This window comes from Bos javanicus, chromosome 18 (assembly GCF_032452875.1).
Source record: "Bos javanicus breed banteng chromosome 18, ARS-OSU_banteng_1.0, whole genome shotgun sequence".
NCBI lineage: Eukaryota > Metazoa > Chordata > Mammalia > Artiodactyla > Bovidae > Bos > Bos javanicus.
The window spans coordinates 54,885,551-54,899,883 of NC_083885.1; the positions used below are offsets into that span (position 1 = coordinate 54,885,551).

The window sequence follows — 14,333 nt, forward strand, 5'->3', positions numbered from 1 at the left end:
TTTGGAGAAACATTTAGATCTTCCACCCAGTTTTTTGATTGGGTTGTTTTTTGATATTGAGCTGTTTGTATATTTTTGAGATTAATCCCTTGATGGTTGCTTCCTTTGAAAATATCATCTCCCATTCTGAGGGCTATCTTTTCGTTTTGTTTCTGGTTTCCTTTGCTGTGCAAAAGATTTAAGTTTTATTAGGTCCCATTTGTTTATTTGTGTTTTTATTTTCATTCTTCGAGGATGTGGATCAGAAAAGTTCTTGCTGCGATTTATGCCAGAGAGTGTTCTGCCTATTTTTCTAAGTTTTATAGTATCTGGCCTTACATTTAGGTCTTTGATTCCATGCTACACTGCTCTTCCTGTCTCAGAATCTTACCCATCTTGGATGAGGTCTAGGATTCCAGGAAGGGAAGACAGACTCCTAGAAACAGGAAGTTCTCAAAACAGAATTTAGAACTCCTCTCCTATTCTGTACAGGCTTCCCAGGTGAATCAGCAATAACGAATCCACCTGCAATGCAGGAAATGCAGGAGCTGTGGGTTCAATCCCTGGGTCTGGAAGATCCCCTGGAGGAGGAAATGGCAACCCACTCCAGCATTCTTGCCTGGGAAATCCCACGGACGAGGAGCCTGGCGGGCTACAGTCAGTGGGGTTGCAAAGAGCCAGACGTGACTGAGCAACTGAGCACTGCCTATTGTCTTCCAAACAATCCTTTGGCTACACATATTCTGTACAAAAAGGAACACGTGATACACTGCATGTGAAAGAAATCCGGAGATTTTGGTATAGCTTTGTGCAGCAGTCGCTTTGCCTGGAAATTTGCAGAATATGCAGATAGCCCTACCAGAGAATTCTAGGTGAGCAAACTTCTGGGCAGTAAGTGGGTGGAAGGGAGAAATGGCCGTAGGCCATCCTCTGCCCCCGGGGCACCTGTGATGGCCATTTAATGGTACTTTCAGAAGGAGTCCATCTCTGCTTTGAACAGAATGTTCTGGGGGGCATCTGAGAGAACAAAGTATTAAGCTCCTCTCCTCTCCACTTCATTAACCTTAATGGCATTCATACAGCCCTCATCAGACACAGAGGGGTATTGATTTCTGAGGACCAAAAGGCCATCGTGTTACTATTTTACTAGATTTGCAGAGATGGTCAGCAGTGCTGGGTAGCAGCCACATGAACTCCGTGAATCGTCTAGTGATCAAGGACCCCTGCTTTCTCACAAGATTTTCCTACAACCCTCTCTGCTGCCTGCACAACCATATCCTGTGTCCCCATCCCATCCCTGCCCCTTTTCGAAGTGCTTCCTGGAAGCACCATATAATGCGATTTTGTTCTTTTCAAATAATTCTCTTAAAAAAAAAACTGGGTATTTAACTTATTTTCCTTGACTGTTATCACTAACACATTTGATCTTGCAGCCTTTCAACAGTTTCCTGTTTCCTTAGTCCTGTCTTGTTTCTTTGTTTATTGCAGTTATTTTCCATTGTTTCTTCCCCATTTAAAAATATTTTATTTGATTGTGCTGGGTCTTAGTTGCCACATGTGGGATCTAGTTCCCGGACCAGGGAAGGAAACCCAGTCCCCAGCAGTGGAAGTGCAGAGTCGCAACCACTGAATCAAGAGGGAAGTTCCCTCTTTTTTTTTTCCAACAAATGGAAGGTTTATGGAAACCCTGCTTCAACTGGCAAGTCTATTGGTGCCATTTGGGTGGGTAGCACCTGGAAAAGGGAATGAAGCAGGGCTAGAAATGATGTTTTTTTTTTTAAATATAGTTGTCAGTTACATGGAGCGTTTAGTGGAAATTCACCTAGCTCTATACACATGACATATGTGCTTTATAAAATCTACATGAGATAGTTAGAAGCATCACTGACTCAATAGACATGAGTTTGGGCAAACTCTGGGAGACAGTGAAGGACAGGGAAGCCCAGTGTGCTGCAGTCCACGGGGTCACAGAGAGTCAGACACGACTTAGTGGACTGAACAGCAACAACCATGGATAATAAAACACGGTATATCCAGACAGTGAAATATCTCTCAACCATGGAAAGAAATGAAATATTGACACATGTGACAATGTGGGGTGAGCCTCAACAACATTATGCTAAGTGAAAGAAGCCAGACCCTGATGGTCACATATTATATGACATATCCAGGAGAGGGTTAGGGTTAATGGTTCCCAGGGGCTGGAGGGATGAGAGATTGGAGAATGACTCCTCATGGGTGCAAGGTTTCCTCTCGGGATGGTGAAAATGTTTTGGAACTAGACAGAGATGATGATTGCATAGCATTGTAACTGTACTAAATGCCACCGAATTGTTCACTTTAAAATGGTTAATTGTATATCATAAATTTTATCTCAAAAAGCTAAAAGTGTATACCATAATTTTAAAATTGTGTAAGGGGAAGTGAGTTTCTCTAAGAATTTAGTTAACTTGCCAAAGATTATGCTGTTAGCAATCCATCAGGATTTTTATTTGAATGCAAGTTCTTCTCCATAAATACACTACTGGTCTCCCACCCCCACCCCAGCCAGCATTGCACTGACCACCACTGAGCTTGGGTTGTATCTTTTTTGGAGAAAAGGAGTCATTCACACAGAAGACAGAGGAAATCTTTATTGGTCAGAATGACCAGGGAAAGGATGTATTTTGAGAGGCAGCTGAAGAATCCTGTAACTTCTGCCTCTTTGAGAACACCAAGACTTATAGACTGTGGAGGAAAAAAGAGATTACCATCAGTATCTCAGTCTGTCACCTTCAAGATAGGATAATCCTTGCTTCTCCCTGATGGGAGATCTGGTCTATCTCTAAGATCTAAATAGCATGAATAAGTAGAACAGGACAGCTCAGCGGTAAAGAATCCCCCTACCAATGCAGGTGATGTGAGTTCAATCCCTGGGTCAGGAAGATCCCCTGTCTGGAAAATCCCATGACAGAGGAGCCTGGCGGGCTACAGTCCTTGGAGTCGAAAAAGAGAAACGACTTAGCAACTAAACAACAAAGGGAAAGTGTATTTCTTTCTCACTCTCAAATTCAATATGCCATTATTGATCATCCTAAGTTGCTCCTTTGCATAAATTATGTTTCCTGGTGGTTCAGCAGTAAAGCACCCGCCTGCAATGCAGGAGACCCAGGTTCGATCCCTAGGTCAGGAAGATCCCCTAGAGAAGGGAATGACCACCCACTTCAGTATTCTTGCCTTGAAAATCCCATGGACAGAGAAGCCTGGCGGGTTATGGTCCATAGGGTGGCAAAGCGTTGGACACAACTGAAGTGACTAGGCACACATGCGTGTAATCCATTATTTGAACAAATTTCCTAAATTGATAATTTTCAACGTTAAGGAAGTTGTTAAAATGATGGAATTGGAGAGCTATAGCCAAGCACCACTGATACCCTTTTATAAGGTAATGAAGAGCTCGCAGATGAGGTAACATCCGATTGAAGGCCAAGTTTAGAAATCACGGAAACTTCCTGGCATCTGACCAAGAAGCAAGCCTGCAGATCAACCCAGGAATTAACAACTATTGACCGAGCTCCAGGGAAGGTTCAAGAATCAATCCAAATCAGCTGGGGGAGGAAGTGGGACCCCTTGCACATGTAAAACAGTATAGTTATTATGCCTGGGTTCCAATGGGGCTTCGACTTTTCTGGAAGCCGGACAAGAAAGTTCAGCCCCATCCTTTACTAGAATTTCAATGTGGATAGGGAATGCCCGGGCTCTTTGTCTTCCTGGTACTGGTATTGTTGACAATGACCCCAAAGGCATTTCCAAATTAAAGGCTGTTTGGTGTGGTGTGTGTGTGCTCAGTCGTGTCGGACTCTTTGTGACCCCATGGACTGTAGCCCTCTGTCCATGGGGGTGTCCAGGCAAGAATACTGGAGTGGGTTGACATTCCCCCTTTCAGTGGATCTTCCCGACCCAGGGTTCGAACCCGTGTCTCCTGCATCTCCAGCACTGCAGGCAGATTCTTTACCGTGGAGCCACCTGGAAAGCCCAGAAATGGGTAAGCTCTCCTGTCTGTTGACCACACTTCTCCTTCTCCTATCTTCTTTTCAATGCAAACTTGAAAAGTTTCAAAGTTTCAATTCTTCGTTTGAATGAGATCACAGACAAATCATCCAAGCCAGGGGCAGCAAACTAGAGCCAGCAGCAAACCCAACCCACCATCTGTTCCTGGATGGTTTGTGACCTAACAGTTTTCTCATTTTTGAATGGTTGACAACAATGGCTGTGCTTCCAATGAAGGAAATGGCAATATAATAGAGAAGCAGAGAGAATATGTATTTTTTTTAAAAGGTTGATAGAAAAACAAAAATCACAAGGTAACTGCTATTTTGTGACTCCTGAAAATTATATGAGATTCATTTATGTATTTATTTTCTGGCCATGCCTTGGGGCACTCGGGATCTTATTTCCCTGACCAGGGGTCGAACCCACACGCCCTGTAGTGGAATCTCAGAGTCTTAACTGCTGGACTGTCAGCAAACCCCTTCTTGTTTATAGTTTGTTTTTAATTTTTTGAGACTCAAATTTAAAGCCTATAAATAAAATCTTATGGAAACATACCCATATTTATTATCATTTTTATTACCTGTGGCCGTTTTTGTGCTCCACGGCAGAACTGAGTATGGCTTGTACAGCTTAAATTACTGACTAGTAGGTTCTTGACAGGGAATGTTTGCTGACCCCTGATCTAAGCCATCACAAGAAAATCTCGACCTCAAGCTTCCCTTTCCGTTAACCCAGAGGATCCCCTTTAAGAAATCTGTAAGATCCCCCACTCCATCCTTCCGCAACCAACTTACTGGTAAGGGGAGCACTGTTTCCATTTTCCGTCTTTGTTATAATCTCTTGTCAATGAACACCAACTCCGACTCAAAACATAGCCTTCCTTGGTGCACTTAAAAAAGTATTTATTTCTGTACAAGAAAGGGAAGGTGCAGCTTGGGGGATCTGCAAAGAAAGGGTGGAGCAGAAGGAAAAACTTGAATGTAAAAAGTCTTAGCATTAACCATCGTTGTGCTCACGACACGTGCTTTCTCTACCACACAGAACTGTTTTCGAGGTGGTTAAACCACATCAAGGGCTTCTGGGCCGGCTCAGTGATAAAGAGTCCGCCTGTCAATGCAGAAGATGCAGGAGACACAGGTTCAGTCCCTAGGCTGGGAAGATCCCCTGGAGACAGAAATGGCAACCCACCGTAGTCTTCTTGCCTGGGAAATCCCACGGACAGAGGAACCTGGTGGGCTACAGTCCGTGGGGTCACAAAGAATCAGACATGACTTAGAGACAACAACAACAGCAACCCTGTAAAGAGTCAGGATTTGGATGCAGGTTTATCTGACAGCAAAAACCATGTAGCCAGCTGCTTCTTGGATCCTAGTCATCTAAACGCATCCTGGGGACACTCACCTTTCGCGGTGCAGTACCGCCATCTACCTTGGAACATCTCGTCGATAGAGCACCAGGCATAGTCACTGCGGACGGAGACGCAGCTGTAGTAGACGATGTCGTCATACACAAATGGAAAGATACAGGAATAGTTACTAAACACTGGAAAAGAGAAAACAAGCAAACTGACAAAGGGAAGTGACTTTCTGACTTCGTCCGTCACACTCGATGGCACCTACCTCCCCCACATTCACATGTGGCTCGTCTCCCTCCCTGCCTTCTCTGGGTCTGGCACAAAAACAGCCAAGTGAGTATCAAAGGAAGCCTATTTCATCCCGGACCTGGAAGCAGACTGGAGTCCCTGGCTTCCTTTTCATGGAAGTCCTCTACCACTGTGCACCAGACCCAAGATGCAATTCTAGAGTCTTTCTTAGCATCCTTTTTCTCTCTCTCTCCTAGTAAAAGAAGCCTCTTAGCCTGTCACAGTTTGTCCCTAGGTATCTCTCAAAGTTGACCACTTGTTTTGACTACTCAGTGACTTATTTCTAGATGCTTCTAACTGATTTGGCCCATCTCTTCTTCACATTGCAGCAAATATCTTCATTCTTGAATACTAACCTGACTCTGCCACACCTCTCTTCATATTCCATTACTCTTTAAAAAAAAAACTGTTTATTTATTTGGCTTCACTGGGTCTTCATTGCAGCATGTGAGCTCTTAGTCACAGCATGTGGGAACTAGTTCCCCAACTAGGGATCGAACCTGGGCCCCCTGCATTGGGAGCATGGAGTCTTAGCCATGAAGTGGCTCCATTACTCTTAGGATAAGAAATAGCATTGAAGTGGCTTATGATATCCTACTTGACCTGGTTCCTAACTGCACTTCCAGCCACTTTGGACCACCCTTCCTTGGGCTCTTTCTGCTCAAGCTTTGTAAGGTCTCCCAAGTGTACCGCCATCTTTCTTGTCTTGGGGATTTATAGGTGTGATCTCTGATTAGCAAGAACATCACACACCCTCTTCCTATTTACCCTCCCCTGACGTTCATCCTAAATGTAAATCTCCAAGGAACTCCCCTGAACATCCAGTCTATGCCGGATCCACTTGTACAGAACTTCCTTACAAGCGCCCTTATACTTCTTTAAAGTTCTCGTATTTATTTAACATGGAGTGACTCGTTCAGTGTCTCTCTCATTTGTCAGATGTGACCACATATATATTGTTCAACGATAGACCCATGCTATCAACTGACAGGTCAGGACTGGTCCAGAGAAGAAACTTAACCTACAAATGCTGATGTTAATTTCAGTGGAGACGAGAGTACTTTTCCAGAGGAGCATGGGAGAGGATCTTGGAGGGCTGACTTAACTGGGTCTTGAAATATATGGTTTGGCTACCATGATCAGGGAGGGTCTTTTATGCCAGAAGAACAGTGAATGAGGAATTTCCCTGGGTTTCCATTGGTTAAGACTCAGTGTTTCCATGGCAGGGGGCATGGGTTCAATCCCCCTACAGGGAACTAAGATCCCACATGCCATGGGCAGTGTAGCCCAAAATAATTAACTACCTAAAGAAAGAAAGAATGAAAAAAGAATAGTGAATGAAAGAATAGAACAACAGGGAAGTAAGTGCAAGGAGCTTTCAGAACGTAACATTGTTTCACAGGTGGGGTGAGATAGGGCCTCGCATTTGAGATGCTAACAAATGAAAAAAAGATATCTCCTTACCTGAGAATGGGCGAGGGATACGGAAAATCAAGTCTGAAAGAGAAAAAAAAAAAGGCAAAATTTAGACCACCTCCTAAAATACTCTATTCCCAGACAAATGGCAATTACAGGTACCTTGAAGTTGATGCAGCCGACTGCTCTCCTGTTACAGAAAAGCTGTCACATTTTGGGTGGCTTGAAGGAAATGGCAATCCACTCCAGCACTCTTGCCTGGAAAATTCCATGGACTGAGGAGCCTGGTGGGCTACAGTCCATGGGGTCGCAAAGAGTCGGACACGATTTCACTTTCACTTTCACTTTATGGTTACTTCGAATTTGGACAGGGGGTTTATGTTCACCCAAGACAGTCCATTAATTCAGGTATAAGCACTCACTATCCCTCAGGTCTTTCTTTGTGTTCAGTTCAATTCAGTCACTCAGTCATGTCCAACTCTTTGCAACCCAGTGAATCACAGCACGGCAGGCCTCCCTGTCCATCACCAACTCCCAGACTTCACTCAGACTCACGTCCATCGAGTCAGTGATGCCATCCAGCCATCTCATCCTCTGTCGTCCCCTTCTCCTCCTGCCCCCAATCCCTCCCAGCATCAGAGTCTTTTCCAGTGAGTCAACTCTTTGCATGAGGTGGCCAAAGTACTGGAGTTTCAGCTTTAGCATCATTCCCTCCAAAGAACACCCAGGGCTGATCTCCTTAAGAATGGACTGGTTGGATCTCCTTGCAGTCCAAGGGACGCTCAAGAGTCTTCTCCAACACCATAGTTCAAAAGCATCAATTCTTCGGCACTCAGCTTTCTTCACAGTCCAACTCTCACATCCATACACACGACCACTGGAAAAACCATAGCCTTGACTAGATGGACCTTTGTTGGCAAAGTAATGTCTCTGCTTTTGAATATGCTATCTAGGTTGGTCATAACTTCCCTTCCAAGGAGTAAGCGTCTTTTCATTTCATGGCTGCAATTACCATCTGCAGTGATTTTGGAGCCCAAAAAAATAAAGTCTGACACTGTTTCCACTGTTTCCCCTTCTACTTCCCATGAAGTGATGGGACCAGATGCCATGATCTTCATTTTATGAATGTTGAGCTTTAAGCCAGCTTTTTCACTCTCCACTCTCACCTTCATCAAGAGGCTTTTTAGTTCCTCTTCACTTTCTGCCATAAGGGTGGTGTCATCTGCATATCTGAGGTTATTGATATTTCTTCTGGCAATCTTGATTCCAGCTTGTGCTACTTCCAGCCCAGCGAAATCCACCCTATCCAAGGTCACTCAACTTTGACCCATTGGTTGAAATTCCACAGGTCTGAAAGTTGGATGGAACATCTAGCTTTTGCCCACATGCCAACATTTCAGGAAAACAACCTGTTTGTTTGTTCAGTGCTAGAGGCTGAATATTTATAGCTGCTGCTGCTGCTAAGTCGCTTCAGTCGTGCAGCCTTGGTGATTTTGTTTGATTTCATTTCGTTTCGTTTCTCACATCATTTTGCTTTTTATCATCCCTGAACCTGTTTCAGGAAGTGTCTCAGCGGCACTTCCACTGTCATAAAAGTCAGGCTGAAAGTGAAAGTCACTCAGTCATGCTCGACTCTTTGCAACCCCATGGACCATACAGTCCATGGAATTCTCAAGGCCAGAATACTAGAGTGGGTAGCTGTTCCCTTCTCCAGGGGATCTTCCCAACCCAGGGATCGAGCCCAGGCCTCCTGCATTGCAGGTGGATTCTTTACCAGCTGAACCACCAGGGAAGCCCAAGAATACTGGAGTGAGTAGCCTATCCCTTCTCCAGGGGATCTTCCCAACCCAGGAGTCAAACCGGGGTCTCCCGCATTGCAGATGGATTCTTTACCAGCTGAGCTATCAGGGAAGCCCTAAAGTCAGATTGGACGAAATTAAAGACTAGAAAGGAGATACACAGACCTGTTAACCAACAACATTAGCTTATATTTAATTGGCCATTCCTATGTTCCAGCCATTGTCCTCAGTTGCTCTTCACAACAACTCTATGAAGGAGAGATTATAATTTAGAACACTCTTCTCCTCCCCGCCCCAGCAAAGTTTTACGGAGGAGATAACACAGGCAACGGCAAACTATTGGAAGTTAAAAGACCACTGACTGGTGGGAACAAGGTTCCAACCCAGGAAGTCCTGCTATGGAGACTGCGTTCTGGACACAATATTGATATTATCTTGGAATTGTCACCTACCTGTGCAAGTGACTTAACTGATATACTTCACTCTCCTGATCTTTGATATGGTGATGCTAACTCATAGGTCTATGTGAGACTCTATACCTCAGGAGCTACGGCATGGTGAGTATGTCATCTGTGTTAGCCAGTAGCAGCCCTGCTTTTCAGAAAGGAGCTGAGAAGTTGTCAACGTTTTTGAAGTCGTGATTAAATGAATGATTGTTCTGGGTGGTTTCCTGCACTGAACACCTTCTGCTAATTATCTCACAGAAATCATGCTTACAACACTACTGTAAGATTGGTATTACTACGTGTAATTGTGGAGCCCTGTACTAGGGTCACAGGTGTGGAGCCTTATACCAAGGTCACAGGACAAAAATTTCCAGAATTAACCAAGCCCCATAGCAACTGTTGCCATGAGCCTGCTCACCTAAACGGACCAGCTCCTTGACCTCATATTATGTAAAGTACCAACCTTGTAGCATCCTAACCACTCACTCAATGCCACCCCTCCTGTTGGAATTTTCTTTTCTTTTCTTTTTTTAGTTTGAAATCTGGAATTGGCCAGACTGGTCTTTTTTTTTTTTTTTTTTAACTTTACAATATCGTATTGGTTTTGCCAAATATCGAAATGAATCCGCCACTGTTGGAATTTTCTGTCTTGAGGCTCTAAAAATTGGCCACTAGCCTACCAGCGTCTCCCACTATAATAAACTCCATTCTCCTCTCATTGTGCCTCGTGTCTGGAAATTCTTTTCCACCCCTCGCACATACCACGATAGTAATATTTACAGATTGCAGAGTATTAATGAGGATCTCTGTTTTGTAGATACTGCAATGGAGGCTTAGAGAGGTGGGGGGTGGGGAAATCATTGTTTAAAAGCCAGAGAACTTGTGAAATAGATCGCTAGTCCAGGTTCGATGCATGAGGCAGGGTGCTCAGGGCTGGTGCACTGGGATGATCCTGAGGGATGGGATGGGGAGGGAGGTGGGAGGAAGGGTCAGGATGGGGAACACATGTACACCCATGGCTGATCCATGTGGATGTATGGCAAAAACCACCACAATATTGTAAAGTAATTAGCCTCCAATTAAAAAAAAAAAAAAAAGCCAGAGAACTAAGAAGCAGTTCAGGTACTCTGGCTGCAGAAAATGAGCCTCTGAAATACTCCTGCCTCTGGGGGGTTGCTGTTTCCAATTCTGAACCTTTTCCAGGCAGTGCCGCCCCAAAGCTGAAGCTCTACTCTGGGCAGATGAGGGACATTTTAGGATAAAACCATGGGTACTTTCCCTGTGGCTCAGATGGTAAAGAATTTACCTACAATGCGGGAGACCCAGTTTCCATCCCTGGGTTCCCCGGAGGAGGGCAGGGCAACCCACTCCAGTATTCTTGCCTGGAGAATTCTATGGACAGAGGAGCCTGGCTACAGTCCATGGGGTTGCAAAGAGTCAGACATGACTGAGTGACTACACTTTCTTTTCTTTCTATGGGTACTTAAATTTCTTTATAAACGTTAACAGTAGCTGGGTGAGTTTTCTGCTTTGCTCAGCCATGGCAGTTAACCTTTACACCCTCTTATCTCTACAGTTTTTAATCTTCATAGCCTTCTCCTCATTTTACAGATGAATGAGCAGAAAGAGACTTTCACTTAAACCTTTCCCACACAGTCAAAAAAAAAAAAAAAATGCATGCAGCCTGAACTCTTGCCCAGCTCTGTCTGATTTCAGGAACTAAGTTATTTGTTTTACGAACCTGGAGATGATCCTTTACTGTTTCATCTGCTAGTACTGATGAACAAGACTAAATCCTTACGGATCTTCTGTGGTTGTGCTTTATGCCCTTATCACATTGTATGCCTGGGCAGACATTACCATTTTCATCATCAGATCCCCTCCTCCTCCCCTTTCCTTCATCTCTCCCCTTCCCGCTCCTCTCTTCCTCCTTCTCTTGCTCCAGCTGTTGATGAGAATAAATGCCACCACCAATCGACTGAGGAATTCCAGTATGCCCAGTGTGTTCTGAGAAAGAGGAAGCTAAAGGCAGCCCTCTCCCCCAACCCCGGCCCCCTGACATCTGAAGGCTGACTGGGCACTCGGGGCTCGCTAGCCCTGTCCTTCTCCAGTCAGGCCTCAATCACTCAGGTGTACTCTGAGATCATGAGAAAATGAGATAAAGCAAGAGCTGTTCAGCATTGTGTGGAAGCACAGACATGCACGCTCACGTGTCACAGACTACCAGACACCTCCTCCTTCTGTCCAAAAACAGTGACCGCTGCCTCTTTGTCAATTACACCTTTCTCACGCTGTTCTGTCTTCACTCCAGAGAAGATTAACTGAGATACCCAAGCATAGCATTGCCTCCACTTTCTGATCACATCCAATCTCGGGTGAGATCCGGCTTCCTTAACCTAAGCCTCTCCCGCTACAGTCTCCCACCCAGAGCCCAAACCCTAGAATAGATCCTAACACCCTCTTCCTGAGACTGCCCATGGTATACCCTAGGCTGTGTGGTCTTCCTGGTTCCAGTGAGTGAGAAACCAGTTTGTTCAGCACCCCTGTGTTCCTGGTGGGCTTGGGTTACATGCAGGTCATTGACTGTTCCAACAGTTTTACCTACCTTTTCTATATAATCCTTACAACAGTGATAAGAGATAAAAATCATTTGCCCTCTAATGAATTTGTTTTCTGGAGAGGGAATACACTGAGTTCAAACTTCCGATGGGTTATGAAAGGGAAATCATGTAAGTCTTTTCAGCCACCCCCAACTCCAGCCTCCCCACAGATAACCATGTTGTAATTCCTGTGAAACCTACAGAGATAGTTCATAAATATTCAACATATTTATTAATAACATTTTACTCCCTTTTTAGACAAAGGAGGACTTGGCTTACATACTGTTTATTTGAAGCTTACTCTCTTAACAAAAGATCTTGGTAAACTTTCTAAAGCAATACATAATAAGCTTCATTCATTCTTTCTTCCTTCCTTCTTTCTCTCCCCTTTCTTCCTTCTTTCTCTCCTTTTTCTTTCCTTCCTTCTCTCCCTTTCATTGTAGTAAGAACCCTTCACATGAGATCTACCTTCTTTACAAACTTTTGAGTGCACAAACCAATAACTGCTGGCTATAGACATCATGTTTTCCAGCAGACCTCTGGAACTTATTCATCTTGCGTTATGGAAATCTCTCACCCATTATGCAAACTCCCCATTGGCCCTTCTCCCCAGTCCTTGGCTCCCACCAGTTCTACTAATGTGACTATTTTAGATACTTCATCTAAGTAGAAACACCTGTATTTGTCCTTTTGTGACTAGCTTATTCCACTTGGCATTACGTCCCCCAGGTTCATCGTGCTGTTCCATTCAACAGGATGTCCAGGCTTCCTCCTTCCTAAAGTATTATAACCATTATACAGATGAGAAGCTTGAGGCTTAAAGAGAGGCAAAGTGACCTACTGATGATCACCCAACCAGCAAGAGGAAGAGCTAGGATTTGAACCCAGGACACTCGAAATCTTGGATTCAGCACTAACCATTAGACTCTATTTAAAAGATGCTATGAACATTGGCTAGAGTCTTTCCTGCTCATCTCACTCCAAACCACCCCCTCCAAGGTCTCACCTTCTTCATCTACCCTCCCCTCCCTGACGCTTCTGGCGCTCTCACCTGATTTCAGCCCATGTAGGCAGAGGGCCAGGGACAGCCATCCCACTGGGCTTCTCATCACTCCCAGTGACCGCAGGTGGCCTGCCCAGTAGCGCGCGTCGCTTCTGGCTTTATGCCTTCCAGCTTCTGCTCCTCCCACTCCCGCTCTTCCGACTATTCACAGATTCACTCCACAACATTTTCTCCCATGCCCCGAATCCCAGACTGCCTAGAAAGACCAGGAACAACCATCTCAGAAAGCTCTCTAGCAGCATTCTGGAAGTGTGGTCCCTGGACCAGCTCCACCATCTTCACCTGCAAACTCATTAGCAATGCAGGTCCTTTGGCCCCCGCAGCAGACCTGCCGAAACACCGAGGCTGAGACCAGTGACCTGCCGAAACACCGAGGCTGAGACCAGTCTGTGTTGCAACAACTCACCTCCTGGTGAGTCCAGTGTTCGAAAAAGTTTGAGAACCACTGCTTTAAAGCTTGCTTCACACTTCCTTATCCATTTCATATCATCTACTCCCTTGATTATTAAAAACAAAAAAGACTAACACAACATTGTCAAGCAACGATACCCCAATAAGAAATATCGTTAAGAATCTCCAAAAGAAAAATGTATTTGTTTTCTATCCCTGATTTAATAGAAACTCTTGCAGGAATTTAACCAAAGCTTCTCAGCCTGGACTTTGGGGAAAAATAAATAGAGACACAGAGAGAGACAAAGTCCAGTAAGAAAGGCAAAGTCATCTTTAGCTTCCTGAATAAGTAAGGCTCAGAAAGGCTAGGCATTGTGCCTTGTGGTCAGCCAGTATGTGGAAAGGATGGATCTTGATCCACTTTAGAATTCCTCTCCCACCAGCCATCTCTGGAGGGATCTGGGAAGAGTGCTTTATAAGAGAGAGAAGAGACTGGAAGAGTGACTTCCCCGAAGGAGGCGGGTGTCTTGCTGGACTCCCTGAGGCAATCCAAGATGAGGAAGAAACTGTCCTGGAGGCCAAGTATCATGACGTCAGGAAAGGAGGCACTTAACGCTCATTCTGCAGATCTTGTCTGTGCCAAGACCTTTTCAGACATTAGTTCCCTTCTGCCCCATTTGCAAAACATACAGAGATGGGGGCCTGCTTAGATAGGTGTGCCCTTTCTAAAAAGAGATGAGAAAACAGAATACAAGAGAAGTGGGGGAACTGATAAAGGCATGGAGAAGCCTGAGTCTCTCTTGTCTGATGCACTGATGTTGTTGTGTAAGTTGGGTCCAACTCTTTTGCAGCCCCATGGACTGTAGCCTGCCAGGCTCCTCTGTCCATGGGATTTCCCAGGCAAGAATACTGGAGTGGGTTGCCATTTCCTTCTCCAAGGGATCTTCCCCACTTAGGGATCAAACC

The 14,333-nt window shown here is 44.8% G+C and overlaps 1 protein-coding gene across 2 annotated transcripts; it reads right to left on the minus strand.

Moving 5' to 3' along the window:
- Positions 1 to 2,597: 2,597 nt before the first annotated feature.
- Positions 2,598 to 13,765, minus strand: LOC133230859 (binder of sperm protein homolog 2-like). 2 transcript variants are annotated; one of them, XM_061388840.1, is made up of 5 exons: positions 13,384 to 13,765; positions 7,118 to 7,150; positions 5,413 to 5,553; positions 4,806 to 4,953; positions 2,598 to 2,706 (listed from the first exon to the last, which is right to left on the minus strand). In XM_061388840.1, exons 1-5 carry the CDS (start codon positions 13,460 to 13,462, stop codon positions 2,700 to 2,702), a joined length of 408 nt encoding a protein of 135 aa, XP_061244824.1. In that variant the 5' UTR covers positions 13,463 to 13,765; the 3' UTR covers positions 2,598 to 2,699. The 2 variants fall into 2 exon arrangements, with proteins under 2 accessions (XP_061244824.1, XP_061244825.1); XM_061388841.1 differs by lacking the exons at positions 2,598 to 2,706; positions 4,806 to 4,953 and adding an exon at positions 5,033 to 5,118.
- Between the last annotated feature and the right edge of the window lie 568 nt (positions 13,766 to 14,333).